Source organism: Caretta caretta, chromosome 2 (genome assembly GCF_965140235.1).
Source record: "Caretta caretta isolate rCarCar2 chromosome 2, rCarCar1.hap1, whole genome shotgun sequence".
NCBI lineage: Eukaryota > Metazoa > Chordata > Testudines > Cheloniidae > Caretta > Caretta caretta.
The window spans coordinates 192,810,558-192,828,146 of NC_134207.1; the positions used below are offsets into that span (position 1 = coordinate 192,810,558).

The 17,589-nt window shown below is 40.7% G+C and overlaps 2 protein-coding genes across 4 annotated transcripts in view; one reads left to right on the top strand and one right to left on the bottom strand.

Annotated features, from left to right (window-relative positions):
- METTL6 (methyltransferase 6, tRNA N3-cytidine) lies at window positions 1-10,809 on the bottom strand. Of its 3 annotated transcripts, XM_048838726.2 has the most exons (8): window positions 10,686-10,809; window positions 9,421-9,489; window positions 8,938-9,318; window positions 7,638-7,772; window positions 6,305-6,475; window positions 3,714-3,855; window positions 1,206-1,270; window positions 1-657 (listed from the first exon to the last, which is right to left on the bottom strand). In XM_048838726.2, exons 3-8 carry the CDS (start codon window positions 9,232-9,234, stop codon window positions 628-630), a joined length of 840 nt encoding a protein of 279 aa, XP_048694683.1. In that variant the 5' UTR covers window positions 9,235-9,318; window positions 9,421-9,489; window positions 10,686-10,809; the 3' UTR covers window positions 1-627. The 3 variants fall into 3 exon arrangements, with proteins under 3 accessions (XP_048694683.1, XP_048694681.1, XP_048694682.1); XM_048838724.2 differs by lacking the exon at window positions 1,206-1,270; XM_048838725.2 differs by lacking the exons at window positions 1,206-1,270; window positions 10,686-10,809 and adding an exon at window positions 10,370-10,499.
- EAF1 (ELL associated factor 1) overlaps window positions 10,779-17,589 on the top strand; it is a 24,515-nt gene continuing 17,704 nt past the window's right edge. Inside the window, exons 1-3 of the mRNA XM_048838728.2 lie at window positions 10,779-10,911; window positions 13,438-13,532; window positions 16,859-16,995. Coding sequence (XP_048694685.1) covers window positions 10,809-10,911; window positions 13,438-13,532; window positions 16,859-16,995 — 335 coding nt within the window. The 5' untranslated portion in view covers window positions 10,779-10,808. The remainder of the gene's footprint in view (window positions 10,912-13,437; window positions 13,533-16,858; window positions 16,996-17,589) is intronic.

Consider the following 17,589-nt stretch of genomic DNA (forward strand, 5'->3'; position numbering starts at 1 on the left):
TGCATTAGCAGAAATATAAAATAGTTTTAATATGAAAGAGAAGGGACACAACACTAATCCATTCTTGCAACTAGTGGAAACATTGGCTTATAATTAACATTTAGCCTGTTTATGCTCAACAACATACTTTCCTTAATGAAAATTACAATCCTACGCAAAATCCTTGGAGAATTATTTAAAAACAGACTGTCTTATTTACACATTTTTATATTAAAATCACACAAGAGCACACAATGGTGCACAGAATTTACTTTAAAAAGGGGAGATTTAGGCACTCAAAGAGGTTGATTGTATATAGGTACCTTTATCCTATCTTAAAATTGTATTCTAATAGTCACTCTCATCTTCTATACCCAAGGATCAAAAACAGAAGGTTTTGGAAAACATGATTCTGTCATTCTGGTTTAGCAGACTCCAGGACTGTACAGCCAAGGAAAAACACCACACTAGATTTCCCCCCTTCAACACCCCATTTAAACAAGCGTTTCTGTGGTTCATTAGCAAATACTCATGCTTCACTCAGAGGCTTTCGAAATTTGCTCTGAAGAAAAACCCTTGGAACACGCAGGCCTTCTTTCCTATTCACAGTTTCTCGCAGCACATACTCATTGACCACTTGCTCATATCCTACAGCCTTAAAGAGATGAGACAAGAACTCTACAAGGGAGAAAGATGAAAGGTGGTGTTACTAAAAATTAGTTTAGACTGTTTTTAAGTACTAGTGAGCATTTTTACAAGCATTTGTTTTTAACTACTTAATTACATCCACTTTCATGAAAATCACAAAGGGTTCAAACTTGCAAGTTGCTCTGTGCAGACAGACACCGACACTTGCACTGAGCTTCACTGAAGCCTATGAGGCTCTGCTTTCATGCAGAGCAGCTTGCAGGACTGGGGCTTTAAACTGGTAACACAATCTGTTTCCCAAATTGTGTGCATTTATCCTTTTAAATTGAAAGTTTTCCCATTCCTCTTCTGAATCACTATGAAATTATTTTCACATTGTGTAGTGGGCCAGCACAAAGCCAATGCATCATCTTAAGTCCCGCTTCAACCCCACTTAGAAGATTTCAGTGGTGGACTCGCCTTGCTCTCTACAGAGGGGCAAAATATGCCAAGTTCCCACATTGTAGTTAAACAGAAAAAAAAGTAAGGTGGCACACTGGAAATGTTGATACTACATTGATACTACAGTTCAAACTTACTTTCCGTACACACATAGGAAGAAACCTTAGTGAAGTATTTCTTTCCCTGGAGGAGCGAGCGAGGCCTAGGAGACAGGACATTGGACTGGAAGTCAGAAGACCTGGCTCTGCCGCTGACCTGCTATTTCTCCTCTGTTTACCCTCACACCTTTCTTTATCTGTTCTACCTAATTAGACTGTAAACTCTCCATAGCAGAAATTGTTGCTCATTGTCGTTTGTACAGTGCAAGAAATACAAGCTACTGAAATATAAATAATAGATACTGCTAGGGTGACCAGATGTCCCAATTTTATAGGGACAGTCCCAATTTTGGGGTCTTTTTCTTATATAGGCTCCTATTACCCCCAACCCTCTGTCCCAATTTTTCACATTTGCTGTAAGGTCACCCTGGATACTGCCACCATAGGACAACTTCACTGTAATGAAATCAGGCTATGAGCAAGATCTACACACTCACTCCTCTACTAATTAAAAATAATTTAGGGGAGTGAAAAAATTAGTTCTCTGAGAAGGTGAGAAACTGATAATCTTGTTTGAGCCAATATCTATCCCTTTCAAAAAGGAACAATCACTATCTGCATTTGCTCCTCCTTTCACCTCTCTCATCTGTTTAATTTCTCTCAGCTGAAAATAAGGAGGAACGCTAGCACCTCCTGACTGGCAAGCTCCTCCACGAACCACCACCAAGTGGTCACAAAGCACATTTTGCTACACTAGACAATATGTTTTGCCTATCAAACTCCTGGAAAAACAAATTTGTTAGATCACAGTTAAACTCAACAGGCCATTTTGGAGAGAACTGACACTGGTGAATGATATTTTAAGAGTCATTCGCTACTATTGCACAATATACAGGTTGTTTTCATATCACCACAAGAAAATGAGACAGCAGGTAATAACAGAATCTTCAAAATTCAAGGAAAAAAACCTCACTAAGAATTCCCATCCAAAACACTCAACTGTGATATCTCATTCTCGAAATACCTAACAAGAGATTGAATTCAAATTTCCAGTTCTAGGCTGGGTCCCCCAGTCCCTCCCTCCAACAGCAGAACTCAGTTTGCCACAATTACCAGTATAAGTTTAACTAAACAAGCTATTTGATGAACAAAAATGACTTTAGGAATGCTTGGGTTAAGTTGCATAGCTGCTTGCATTATTTATCTTAAATTTAATTAATATCCTTTAAAGAACAGAAGCATCTCAAAAATGATCAATGGAATTAGCTTTTATTTTTAAATATGAGCAGCAACTAGGTAACCGACTACGTCATAAAATATAAAAATTATTTACTTAGCTCCAAAAGACTTTCAATGTTTGATTTTGCTTTAAAGGAGGGGGGAAAAAAAGACTTTTTTCTTTCATGTAGCCCCATAATTAATACAGGGAAGTATTTGTTCTCTAGTGTTCAGTGAGCGAAACTGGGAGTCAAGAGACCAGAGTTACAATCCCAGTTTTGTACAAGACTCTGGGCAAATTGCTTAATTTCTCTGTGCTTCAGTTTTCCTATCCATAAAGGTGGGACATTTACCTTCTTTTGTAAAGCATTTTGAGATCCCTCAATGAAAGACTATATACAGTAGAACCTCAGAGTTACGAACACCAGAATTACGAACTGACCAGCCAACCACACACCTCATTTGGAACCAGAACTAAACCATCAGGCAGCAGCAGAGACCAAAAAAAGAAGCAAATACAGTACAGTACTGTGGTACATACAAACCACTAAAAAAAAAAGTAGTATTTTTCTTCTGGTTAATAAAGTTTCAAAGCTGTATTAAGTCAATGTTCAGTTGTAAACTTTTGAAAGAACCATAAGGTTCTGTTCAGAGTTATGAACGACCTCCACTCCTGAGGTGTTCATAACTCTGAGGTACTACTGTAAGTATTGTTAGTGTCATAAGATGATGATAATGAAATGCTTTTAAAAGTTATCTTTACTAAAATGTAGAGCTGGCTGAACTTGGAAATAATCTACCAGAAGAGACAGCAGTCACAACTAGTCAAATTATTAGCACAGTGTTACCTCAATGAAAGCTTGTAGAAGCTTTCCTTCATTCCAGTCATACGTTTGCTTCAAGGCCCACTGACTTCAATGGGTTTTAAATCAGGCTTCATACACGTAAGAACATTGCAATAAAACTATTATGGGATAACTGCATCCCTTAGTTGCTTCGTGATGTAGGAGACCAAATCTTTTCCGAAGCATTTTTCTCTTTCTTTCAGAGTATTGATCTGAATGAGGCCACTGCAGGTAACAAGTTCTAAACCTATAATGCTGTGGCCTCATCATGATGGTACATATAGGTAGTTCTGTCAACAGATCAAATTGCTCCTTCAGTCCTGCCATTTTTATAAAACAAACATATACAGCTGGAAAACAAATTACACCAAGGTTGCATAGTTCATATATGTAACAAGCAACCCTTAAAGGCATAGCAGCGATTCACTGAAGCAAGTTTAAACAAAAAACTTGCAGAGAAAAAAGTTTCTATTAAATATCTTACCATCAGTAAAGAAATATGATCTTGTCCCATCTTGTCTAACATAAAAGTTTTCTCCAAGTTTGCTGCCAGATTTAAACCTAAGCATTGCATGATCATAGAGCCCGTAGTCTCGAAATAAGACACATTTGCCTGGTTTTAATATCTGTCAGATAAAATTCAGATATATCAGTAAAGTGGACATAACAAAATTATTTAAAGGAGAGCAAACATTTGTGGCTTGTAAATTTCTGCAGAAGTGAACAAATGGATTAAATGAGCTAAGCCATCTTCACAAAGAAAACAGTAATTAGCCTCTGTCCCATTTGAGCTAGGAAATAAATCTCTATTTTAGAAAACAACCTCTGAAGTATATCAAAACCTAACCTTTATTAGTCAGAGTATAGCTGATGTGATACAGTAAATATCCTATAATATAAAAATCCAAATACGAACTGCAAATAAAAATAATGTAAGTTTGAACCTTTCTTCCCAATCAGTAGCCAAATATTTTTGGACAACAGTTATCTCAAAGTAGTTGTGCGTTTATCAGCTCTTCATTTTAGTGTCTGCTCCTGCAGGATGCTGAGTTTCAATCCTCAATCAGAGTTGAAAAATCTCAGCACTTCACAGGAGGAGATGCTAATGCTCCTCCTCTACTTCTTGTTTGAAGCCTAAGACCCCAGTCCCACACAGACTTATGTACATGCTTAACTCTGTATACTGTGTGTAGTCCCACTGATTTCAATGGGACTACTCACCGTGTGTAAAGTTAAGCACATATGTTAGTGTTATCATCAGGATCAGGGCCTTAGTCACTATCAACATAACACACTACCATAGAAACTTTAAATTCAGATAAAGGAAAAATAATGTTACTTAGTTCTCATTAAAAACATCTGACAACACTGCATTTTGTTTTAGTGTGTTAAGGTGCTCGGTATAGATAAAAATGGTAACAAAAACCAAGAGAAAATAATGCTGGGAACCTAGAGAAAGCATTGTTTATCTCTGATCTGACTTTCAGCCAATCAGCTGATTTCCTTTTTATAAAAACAAGTCATAATAGCATTTTCTTAATGGGTATTTCTTAAAAAGGCAAAAAGTCATGCTGTAAAAATGGCATCATGTGATTCCATGTGCTGCGTCTCAAGGACCATATAGCAAATCTGCTTAGGTTACTTGCAAAAAAGATTTTTCTTCTAACACCCAGCCCTACAGCAATAAATGATCTGGAGGATGGTGTGGATTGCACTCTCAGCAAATTTGCGGATGATACTAAACTGGGAGGAGTGGTAGATACGCTGGAGGGGAGGGATAGGATACAGAAGGACCTAGACAAATTGGAGGACTGGGCCAAAAGAAATCTGATGAGGTTCAATAAGGATAAGTGCAGGGTCCTGCACTTAGGACGGAAGAACCCAATGCACAGCTACAGACTAGGGACCGAATGGCTAGGCAGCAGTTCTGCGGAAAAGGACCTAGGGGTGACAGTGGACGAGAAGCTGGATATGAGTCAGCAGTGTGCCCTTGTTGCCAAGAAGGCCAATGGCATTTTGGGATGTATAAGTAGGGGCATAGCGAGCAGATCGAGGGACGTGATCGTTCCCCTCTATTCGACATTGGTGAGGCCTCATCTGGAGTACTGTGTCCAGTTTTGGGCCCCACACTTCAAGAAGGATGTGGATAAATTGGAGAGAGTCCAGCGAAAGGCAACAAAAATGATTAGGGGTCTGGAACACATGAGTTATGAGGAGAGGCTGAGGGAGCTGGGATTGTTTAGCCTGCAGAAGAGAAGAATGAGGGGGGATTTGATAGCTGCTTTCAACTACCTGAAAGGGGGTTCCAAAGAGGATGGCTCTAGACTGTTCTCAATGGTATCAGATGACAGAACGAGGAGTAATGGTCTCAAGCTGCAGTGGGGGAGGTTTAGATTGGATATTAGGAAAAACTTTTTCACTAAGAGGGTGGTGAAACACTGGAATGCGTTACCTAGGGAGGTGGTAGAATCTCCTTCCTTAGAGGTTTTTAAGGTCAGGCTTGACAAAGCCCTGGCTGGGATGATTTAACTGGGAATTGGTCCTGCTTCGAGCAGGGGGTTGGACTAGATGACCTTCTGGGGTCCCTTCCAACCCTTATATTCTATGATTCTATGATTCAATGTAGATGTCATATTATCAACATGAAAAATTTTGTAACATGAATTTAGATATGTTGATGATGCACAAGCCACAGGAGAATCCAGGTCACTCACTCAGAACTAACAGAGGAAAAATGTAGTCAAAACTTCTTTTAGTCCCCATAGTAAGCAAATATGACTGAATTCACTTAGGGAGTAAAGTACTAACTAAGGAGATGCCATTTTCACATAAAGAAAAGGAGTACTTGTGGCACCTTACAGACTAACCAATTTATTTGAGCATAAGCTTTCGTGAGCTACAGTAGCTTTCTTTTTGCGAATACCTTTTCTTTTTGCGAATACAGACTAACATGGCTGTTACTCTGAAACCTGTCATTTTCACATAATTTCTTTTCAGAGTGGAATCGTATTCTTGAGTCAAAAAAGATCAAACCTCCTCCCCCCCAAAACTGTTAAGCTATACTTACATATTTACCTTATAAATATTTTGCAAGGCAAGGTGCATCTTGTCAGGGTGAATGGCAGAAAGCACGAATATTAATGTGACAACATCCACAGAATCTGCTGGTATATTTTCCAGAAGGTCATCTTTGGTCAGATCACACTGGAATACTTTACATCTCTCAATATTATATAAAGCGTTCTTCTATGGAGTGAAAAGATGTTACTTTAGTTGAAAAGTAACAGCATTCGCTATAAAATTATAAAAGACAAAATTGTATTTTGTGATTTTTATTTTTTTTTAAACTGGGAGCACAACAAAAAGGAAACAGAACTACAAAAGTGCATTCACTCCAAGCTTTCTGTTTACTCAAGTCCATAGTCACACTATGGTCTACACTAGGAAATGATGTTGGTATAACTTTGTTGGCTCAGGGATGTGGAACATCCACACCCTTGAGTGATGGAGTTATACTAACCTACCCCCAGTGTAGACAGTGCTATGTTGACAGGAAGGCTTCTCCTATCAACATATCGACCAACTCTCGGGAAGATTGAGTACCTAAGCTGATGGGAGAAGCTCTCCTGTTGCCATAGGTAGCGTCTTCACTAAGCACTACAGTGTCACTGGAGTGCTGTGTCACTATTTCTGAGGGAACTCTGTTCCAAAAAATTAAAAATTCTATGCCAAAAATTAAAAATTCTGCATACAATATTTTAAAATTCTGCATATTTTGTCAAAATAACACAATTACACCAGCGGCCCCGGGGCTGGAGGTAGGATCCACGGACTGGGTTCATTATAGCCAAAGGTTTGTTAGGCATTCTAGCGAGGGTGTAATGTATTGTATAAAAATAAATTAATGAGTATAAACATGCTATCTGTTTATAATAGGTCTTCAAATTTTCTTGAAAAGAGCCTCTCAGTTTTTGTTTTCAAGATCACTCTGGTTGTCCCTCCTCCTTCCTTGCAAAGGATGTCACAGCTGAGTTTATGTCCCAAATCAAATTTGTGTTGTATTGTGTTGTTTGTCAGGACATAGGTACGTTGGGGGGGGAAGGGAAAGGACTTTCTTTGCTGAATCAATCTATTATTCTCATTGACCAAACTTAACTTTTAGGAAATATCTAAGTACAACATTCACACTTACTATTACAGTAATATAATTTAATACTAGAAAATCAGGTCCTCAGTGATGATTCAATTTCTTGTAAATTAAGCTTCAATACTGTATATCAGATTCTCTCCTCTTCCATACAGGACAGTTTACCATCCTTATAGAAGAAAACAAAGCTAGATAATCTGGACTCTGAAGAGCACAAATTTCTAAAGAAGCACTAAAAATACAGACAAATATCACACCAACCTTTATATATTCAACAGCTCTTAGAGAGAAATCACAGGCATAAGCAAAGATATTCAAGTCCTCTTCTAAAAGTGGAAACAAGCAATTTCCAACCCCACAGCCTGCTTCAAGAATGGTCAGTTTCTGATCTTCAAACTATATGGGAGAAAGAGGCCAAGCATACAGAACATCACTTGTGTTTGATCCTCATAGTACAAAGATACTGCTTTTCACATTTTAAAGTTAGGATTAGAGTTTCAATTATCAGTTTAAAATCGGAAGTATCCTTCCACTGGCAATTTATATTACATTAAGTTTCTCTTTAAAAACCACTAAAATCTCATTTGTGATCTACTCATTTCAGCAACGATCAAATTATGCTATCCTCTTTGCCTTGGCCCTTTTATTAAATAGGGTGAACAACAAATACATTTGAATGTGTTTTTAAAATGTATATTTTAATGCATTGACTATTCTAGATAGGTGACTTTATAACAGAGTGCTCAGAAGTTTTGCAACTTGTGTCTGAAAATTGGAAGAAAGAGAGGAACTCGGATATAATTTAGGACACAGAGCAAATATTCTAGAGCAGTGGTCCCCAAACTGTGGGGCACGCCCCTCTAGGGGGTGCAGAGAGAAAGGCCCAGGCCAGCCCCCATGCGGATTGGAGAGGGAGCGCCATTCAGCCCCCAGCTCCTCTCCAACCCTGCCCCAGCCACAGCTCTGCTTCTGGCTCCACCTGCAGCCATGGCCCCACCCCAGACACAGCCACACCCATGGCCCAGCTCTGTTTGATTCCCTCTCCAACCCCAGGCCAGCTTTGCCTCTAGCCTCAGATCCTCTTCCTTTCCCGTTCAGGCCCCAGCTTTGCCTTCAGCCCAAGCTCCTTTGCTGAGCCAATTGTACAGTAATGGAGGGGGGGACATGGACAAATTCCATTACTGGTAAGTGGGAGGCACGACAGGAAAAGTTTGGGCACCACTGTTCTAGAGAGAGTTGGTCTGAATGTAAAATATAGGTCAATCATCCACTATTATTCAAAGACTTCATAAGAGATTTCAACTTTTGAAACTTTCAGATGGGTCCCGGTTGGAGCCTGCTAACAGAGATAGTGAGGAGAGAACAGACTGAAAAGTCCAATCAAAAAACGTTTCAAATATTTTATCTTAAAAGTAATGGAGGCTATCAACTACACAACACTGCACACTTGACATACAACAGTGATCTGTCACTGATATCTTATTTGGAGAACTATTAAATCATTTGAAAATAAATTAGCAATATTTTCCCCTTTACTTGTAGAACTAACGTAATGGCTCACCTCCCGGCATGCTTTTAAATCTTCAAACTCTCTAGTTGTCCAATGCCTGTCTTTAAAGAAATTTGTGCTGTTTCTTTTGTAAAACAGATCCCAGTTCTTCTGTGCCTCTTTCTCCAGTTTCAGTTTTTTGAAGTCAGACACCAAGACTTGATCTCTTGCCAGTTTCTCAGCTTCTTCAGGGCTAAGGGTCCTTGCATTGTGCCCTTTCTTTTGGAAAGCATCATCTTCACAAATTGGGGCGACTGAATTCAAGTAATTATCAAATGTGTTTCCTTGGAACATCCTGGATTCATCCATATGAATACAGACAAAGCAGATTTAAAGTGTTTTTTCCTCAGGTGTATATTTCCATCTCTGATTTCAGAAAAGACAATCAAGGCCCTAGAAACATAAGAAATAACAAGAAAAGGGTTATAGCTTGCACTTCTTAGGGACTTCTTGTAACTCGCTCTAAGCACCAGGCTTAGAAAGCACCAAACCTACTTCTCTGAAACCTCCACGAAAGTCCTCCAGCAAAACCAGGCACGATCAGACTTGACTTTCCGAAGATTTCTAAGATTAAAAACAAAAACAGTCAATAAGACACACTTCTGGTCCTCTTATACATCATACAGAAGCCACAAAAACTATCACCTTGTCCCCACACTATGGGCCTGATCCTGCAATCTGATCCACTTGAAAGGAACCTTGCACCCATTCATATCCCCAATGATTCCAGTGGGATTCCATGCTGGTGCAAGCACAGATTGGACTGGAGCCTTTGTGTTATTTTACAAAAAAATAAAAGTGAGCTACTGACCTCTGACATTCAAAAACATAAGACGAAGGATGAAGACAACATCCCCATTTTCAGGTAAAAATCAACAATGCCTCACCAAAGCAAAAATGTTATATTTTATTTATATAGTGCAGTCATGACATTACCCATTCACAAATACAAAGTTTAAAGGTGTATACAGAACCAAGTTAAAACAAGGCCAAAATTATTTGGTCAGTTATACAGGATGTCAGACTATATGATCCCCTCTGGTCTTAAAAATCTATGACAAAGTTAGAGTAACAAGAGTCCCAAACCCTGCAAGAACAAAAACCTCACAACTCGGCCCAACGATTCAAAAAAGTCAGAGTAAACTAATAGGCTTTACAATGTGCTCTGTCAGACAATAAACAGAAGCAGATACAGTACGTTTTTTAACAAGACAAACCAAACCCCCCCCCCAATTGATCATTTTCATTGGCGATATCTACACGAGAAAAATATTAACCAACATGGCGTTATACATGATATTGAGTTTAGTCTGAACATGGACAATCACATGTAAAGACACGTTAGCTGGTCTGAAAGTTACTTTGTTTTTAAACCCAACTTGTCCCCATCTCTGCTAGGTACGAAGTTAAGTTTATCGCCCCATGAGTTAACGTGTTTACAAACATGATGCCTCTTCTCGGTGTGGACGTGACCGGTGTTAAAGAGAGCTCATGGGCCACACAGCTCTTCAGCGCTCAGTGGGAACTTGATCCTGCACGCACAGGGCTGCCCTGTGTCAGAGACCCCCAGCCTGCCCCCCACGCCCCCCAGACAGCCCTTCCCTCTGTCCCACCCTCCCCTCCCACACACCCCTCTGTTCCCCGTGTCAGACACCCCTGTCCTGCTCTCCAACACCTCCTCCCCCCGAGACATCCCCAGTCTGCTCCCCGTATCAGACACCCCACCCAGACACCCCCCATCCCGCCCCCCTTGGGCCTACCCGCGCGGGGCGCGCCCTGCAGCCGGGCCGCTTTCCCGGTGACACGCTGCCCCGGAAGGGAGCGGGGCGGGGGATCCGCCGCTGCCGGGTGCTGCTGAGTGCGGGTCCGGCGCGGGCAGGGGCATGAACGGCTCGGCGAACCCGCTGCTGGACAAGGAGGAGCACGGGCTGCAGCTGGGGGAGAGCTTCGAGCGGCGCCCCAAGGCCTCCTTCCACACCATCCGCTGTGAGCCAGCCGCCCCGGGCCCCTGCCCCGCCCTGCTCCCGGGGCTGCCCCCCGCCCTGCCCGGGATCCTGCCCCCACCCTGCACCTGCTCCCGGGGCTACCCCCCGCCCTGCCCCCGTCCCCCCTGCTCCCGGGGATACTCCTGCCCCTGGGACCCCCTGCCCTGCCCGGGATCCCGTCCCTCCTGCACCTCTTGGGGACCCCCTGGCCTAGCCCTTTACTCCTCTACCGAAGGACACCCCGGCCCCCGCACTTCCTGCCTCCCCCCCCAGGCTGCACCCGCCTCAGAGGGAGAGAGGAGGAGTCCAACCTTGTCCCCTTTTCCGGGGACCCTCGTTACACTCCGTGCGCTGGGATCCCCCACTCTCTTCCCCCATATCTTCCTCCTCTCACCTGCCCTTCCTGCCTCTGAGCCCTAGCCCCTAACTGTCCAATGTCCCCTACCACCTCAACCGCTGCACAGGCCCCTTACCAGCTCGCCATCCACTCTGCCCATTCCTCCCCAGCTCCTCCTTCCTAGGCTCTTACCTGGTTATGTGGAGAGCAGCAACTTTCAATTGCAAATTTAGATGGGGGAAGGAAATTAAAGTGAGGCTAGTTTGAAAGTAATTGTAAAAATTATGGGTGGGTGGGGGAAAGGGAAGTGAATCTCTTTCTGAGTGTCATATCAGATGACATAGTTTAAACTTTATACTGTGAAAGATGCAGGGCTCTGGCTTCACCTGAGAAAGTCTGAATAAGGGAGATCATACACACACAGTTTCTTAAGATTTATTGAAATGTCCATCAAAATCCTTCAGTACACTGTAAAGAGCATGACATGACCTCCCCCATTCCCTCCAGGTGGGAGTCTGGCTCCAGATGAGTGGTATTTGGCAGTTCTGGGAGATGAGTTTTCTGACAGCCCTTCAAGCTTCACTGCATGGGGTGGGAAAGCCACTTTTGCTATTTTTTCCTCTTATACTGTGGTTGCTAAAGGCCCCAGCCTTCCATGTGGGCAGGAAGGTCCACCTGAAAATAAATAGTATCTGCTACAGGTTTGAGGCAGAATGTTTTGCATGGTGTATCTTCGTCTGCCACTGACCCTAGGAAAGAAGCCTAGTATTGAAATCCTTTGTCAGTCACCCCGGCTCCTACCATTCCTGTATGTATATGTAAGAGAGAGGTATGCCAGACTTGTAAATGAGGAGGCTCTGGTAAAATGTCAGGCTCAAAACAAACACAAAATTATTTATGATACATGCACACATAGCAATTAATGAGAAATGAGGGGGGGGCTAAGAGGCCTGCTCCCTTTTGGCTGCTAAACTAGATTAGGGAAACCTTCTGCAGCTGCCTGTTACTCAACCCAGCAAGTCCACGCTGATACATTTAGGGAAACAATAGCTAGTAATTGGTTTCAGAGTAGCAGCCGTGTTAGTCTGTATTCGCAAAAAGAAAAGGAGTACTTGTGGCACCTTAGAGACTAACAAATTTATTTGAGCATGAACTTTCGTGAGCTATCTTAGGGGTTTAAATTACCTCAGGCATATTCTGACCGACACAAGGGCTCCTGTGGATCTGCCCCTACAATTCCATTCCTATGTCATGCTCCCACCCTCTATCTGGAATGGCTTGGTGAGGGGGCCCTTCTCCCATACAGGGAGGGGCAATAGCATGTAGGCCTTTTCTCTGCTCCCTTCTCCCACTTGGAGAAGTAGAGGTAGAAGCCTAGGGGCTCTGACCAGAACTTATCGCAGCAAGGGTGTATCTGCATGGGTAGCTGAGCTCGGCCCACTGTATTCTTCTGCTTCTGTCAGACAGGGAGTTCTGAGGTTATGATGGCAGGTCCCCCCACAAACCACTCAGTCTTACATTTAACAATCTGTTGAGATACTTGGAGCAGTTCACCACTTAAAGTCATAGAGTTTAAGGCCAGAAGGGATCACCAGGTCATCTAGTCTGACTCCTGTGTATCACAGGCAACCAACACCCACTGACTAAACCCAACAACTGAAATTAGACAAAAGTAGTAGTGCCACACAGGAGACTAGACTGTTATGTGCCACAGGCAGAGAAGAGGAGGGACCGAGATGCACCAGTGCCCAAGGCCCCCGCAAAAGGCAGGGAAATGAGAATGTGAGAATATACCCGGATAATCCTGGCAAGTGACCCGCACTCACATGCTGTGTTGGCTGCTTGTTTCAGACTGTCTTCAGACTCAAATGTCACTGCATTGGTTATACCTGGGTCATATGTTGAAGCTTTTCCTTGACCAGAATGGCTAGAAACTTACTTTTTAAAAAAATTGAAAGATTAAAATATGAGGTAATCACATGATTTAAGGAGCTGGTATCCACATAATTAGATGTGTTATGCCTATGCATTAGTCCAGCTCTTCTTTAAATAGTAGCATTAGCCCATGTTTTACATTCCTTCTAATCAGGAATAAAGCAGGAGATGAGTTAGCTCAGAAGAGAAATCATGGAGACTCTAGAAACAATTTAGAAGTGAAATGTATTTACTACCACTTATTTTCCTCTTCAGATGATTTTAAGCCAGCATCTATAGACACATCTTGTGAGGGGGAGCTCCAGGTTGGTAAAGGAGATGAAGTAACAATTACACTGCCACATATTCCAGTAAGTTGACTTTGCGTTATGATGCAAATTTACCTTTTGCCTTTGTAGCAATTTCTCATCATGTGGTTTTAGTGTCAGCTAGTCAGGTACATTCTAATGAAAATGGACTTAAATCTATCCTCTTCACCTTTGATCACAAAGCTAAAACAAATGAGTCCACTGTTTGAGCAACTTTTGCACTGTCTTTCCACTAGCATTTCAGTATATCATTCTGGGAGAGGGCTGTAAAATGGACTCTCTATAAAGTGTTATTTCTGTAAACGTCCAATCTACTTTGCTTACAATTAATCCTTCTTAGTACTCTTTGAAGTACAAGAAGATTTTAATCCTAACTGGGGCCCCACCTAATTTCCATCAGTTTTTAGTTCCTCATTTTATGTATAGATATCTGATTATCCTTGACTCAGGTCAAGATCCAATTTTCAGAAGACTGAAAGTAGGCCTTTGATACAACTCTTTCTGTTGCTGAAAGCTATACCAACAACATCCTGCACCCCATGTTTGCAGAAGCTAGCACAGGATTCCTAGTCAGTTGCAATGCGGTTAAATCTAATCCCGCCACAGTTTATATAATAAAGATTTATTGTGGAAGGATGATGGACAAGAGACAGTAAAGAATATGGTCAAATGATTGTATATATTTCTGTTTTGATAATAAAGAGTTGAAACAAAACAAAAACTGCACCTGTGTTCTGGAACTGGATTTGTATATTAGCTGAAGCTAATGCTAAAAAACCAATCCAGCATAGGTGAATGAATAAGAACGTGGGTGAATAAGATTGTTTGTAGTGCATCCCCTTTCCAGATGCCTGTTCTGACAAGATTATTTTTAATGTACTATTTTATGAGAATGGACATCTTTCAGCTTGACCTGTCTCTACTATATTCTAGAGGGTTTTCTAGTTTACCAAACTGAACACAGTCAATATTGATTTGGAGCAACATCTGCATGGTGGCGGCTTTCAATCTGGTTAAATGGACAATTCTCTGAAAAGGGATGAGATATATGATCTCAAAGCTACCCCTTCTTGAAATGTTGATAAAACAATATAAGAGGTTTCAGAGTAGTAGCCGTGTTAGTCTGTATCTGCAAAAAGAACAGGAGTACTTGTGGCACCTTAGAGACTAACAAATTTATTTGAGCGTAAGCTTTCGTTTGCTACAGCCCACTTCATCAGATGCATAGAATGGAACATATAGTAAGAAGATATATATACATACAGAGAACATGAAGGTGGAAGTTGCCATACCAACTCTAAGAGGCTAATTAATTAAGATGAGCTCATGTTCCACCTTCATGTTCTCTGTATGTATATATATCTTCTTACTATATGTTCCATTCTATGCATCTGATGAAGTGGGATGTAGCCCACGAAAGCTTACGCTCAAATAAATGTGTTAGTCTCTAAGGTGCCACAAGTACTTCTGTTCAATATAAGAGGGTTCACTGATCTCCTGGATCCTGCTTTATTTCTCCTATTCCAACAAACAATTGCACTAGCTGCCTAACAATTGGATGGGGTTCAGGTTCCAATTTCTCATTTGAAATTTTGCTATCCCTGAGGGTACCACTGTTTGGAGGAGATTTTTTTGGGTCTCTTTCAGCATGTGGACAGTTTCAGGGATTACAGGTGCTTTGTGGATGCAGTGGTTTAATATTTGATAGTCAAATAGTTGTTGAGGAATTCTTTTTGTCTCTTGTTTTAGTTATGGGTTTCATCACAGTCTGATTAAACTTTAGCTCTTTCACTCAGTGGGTTTTTTTCTGGTCTTTGTAACAGAATAGTCTGTAAAGTAGCATTTTGGTTTCTGTTGCTTGGTATTTGGGCACTCAAAACTCTTACATACCTGCTTAATTTTAAGCATGTGAGAGGGACTGTTGATGCGCTTCATTGGATCTTTAGTTTCATCTCTTCTCTTTATTTCTCAGCAAAGATTATGCTTTTCTTTAAGTTATAGGCTTTCTGCAGAATAGGGGATGGTGGGATAGAAGCTTAGCACAATTTCCATTATATTTGTGCTTTATATGTTTGTCTAACTTCTCTTTATCTGTCAAGGATGATCAGAACTTAATTTTCATCTTATTTTATATTCTCTTTAATCCTTTTTTACTTTTCAATTTCTAAGTGTAGTAATATTGTAAATATCTGTAAAGGCTTGACTATATGATAGTATGATCTTATCCAGATTGGAACTTGTCTTACTGTAACATCTCTGAAGAATCCAGATGTAAGCAGTCTGTACTGTTCCATAACCAATGTGTGTACTATATGTGTACCCTATTTTTGATGGTGCAGAGAATTTAAAATTTTAGTTTGAGTTAAGTGTGAAGACATTATATTTTCTTTAGAAGAGGGGTGGGCGTGGAAACTTGTGCTTTGCACGCTGCACTCAATTCAGGATACTTCCCAAAAATGTATGTAAAGATTGATTCCTGTTCTCTGAAGCAGGAGTCTCTTCTTCAGTTGTAAGTACCACATTCGCCTTTCTCTACCACAATGTGTAAGTACCACATTCGCCTTTCTCTACCACAATGTGTAAGTACCACATTCGCCTTTCTCTATAACTATACAGCTATTGTATGTATAAAATCTGACTAGGTTTCACAGTAGAGAGTATACTTTTATACACCCCTTACACCAAGTGAATCAATTTTTTGATTCACCCAATGTTAATTAGTATCATAGAGAAACCCCCAGATTGCTCCAGAATGTAGGTCTTCACGCAATAGGTCTGCCAAGCAAACAAGCTGTATTTTTTTTTTAAAGACAGTTGTTGCTAATGTATAGCGTGTGATATTTGCTTCATAACATAGAACAGAAGTGTTGCTTTTTATTTGATGGATTAAATATAAAGGCAGTTTAAATGATGTATTGGGTACACATACATTTAATCAGGTCACAGTTCCACTGAATGCGTAATTAGATTTATATTCAGTATCCAAACCCAGGATTTTCAGAGCTGGTAGAAGTATCAGGGAGGTTTCTGATATTTGTCAGGGCAAACTACTGTAATAACATTCAGTTGTTACCATGATGGAAAGTAGAACTGTAAATGATCATAACTGAAGGGTAGATGTGTTTATCACTGCAAAGCCACATAAAATGATTACAAGCATAATAATGAATGAGGAAGAGTCTGATGTAATGCATATAAATGTATTCATCCCTTCTTTAAATGAACAAACACTTTCAATCCAAAGTAAATGATAATTTCTTGATACTAAGTCAGAAGCATGCATATATTCATTAGACTTATTGTGTATAAATGGCTTGTATAGTGTGGGCATAAGCAAATTAATGTGTGCTTTTTTTCTTTGACACCAGGGCTCAACTCCTCCGATGACTGTGTTCAAAGGAAATAAAAGATCATATCAGAAGGACTGTGTACTTATTATCAATCATGACACTGGGGAATATGTGCTGGAAAAACTTAGTAGTAGCATTCAAGTCAAGAAAACAAGGTAAAACTGGGATACATACAGTTAATAAGATGAATTCTTGCTAGAGATTCATGTTAATAGTGTCACCGTTAGCTATGGCTGTGAGTTTTGTGAATTAGCAGTAATGTTTAATTACTGAGTTTCCTGGACTTTATGAGGCCAATTATCATGCCTAAATATGGAAATCTCCACTGTGTGCATGTAGCAGAGAGTAAAGAATTAGTAGATTCTCCGTCATTTGAAGGGTGATAATTGTAACTCATGATTGAACAGTGTTGATGGTATAAGAATTTAGAAGCTGGTCAAAAGATTGGGTGGCTTTCAATAATTTCTTTCTGAAGAAGATGGAAGTGATAACCTGTCAAGTGGACTGGTGAAGTTGCAAGTAGTGGACCTAGAAACTTCCTGCGGAAGTCTAATTACATGTAATAATTAGAGTGGGGGAACATGGCTGCATCAAGGAGATAATATATAAAACAGAGCAAAAGTCCAAACTCTTCATGGGCAAAGATTCTGAAAAAATGAATGCTGGAGACATAAATATTATTGTGGGTAATTGCCTAAAAACGGCTGAGATCAGAACTTCTGTCTGATCTGATAGCCATACCTCAGTAC

Bases quoted from the DNA above. Each gene is read 5' to 3' on its own strand.
- METTL6 (XM_048838724.2), bottom strand. From the start codon at position 9,234: ATGGATGAATCCAGGATGTTCCAAGGAAACACATTTGATAATTACTTG. The intron at 3,856-6,304 runs GTAAATATGTAA...TTTATCTGACAG, and splicing joins CCTTGCAAAATATTTATAAG to ATATTAAAACCAGGCAAATG. The intron at 658-3,713 runs GTAAGATATTTA...TCTCCCTTGTAG, and splicing joins ATCATATTTCTTTACTGATG to AGTTCTTGTCTCATCTCTTT.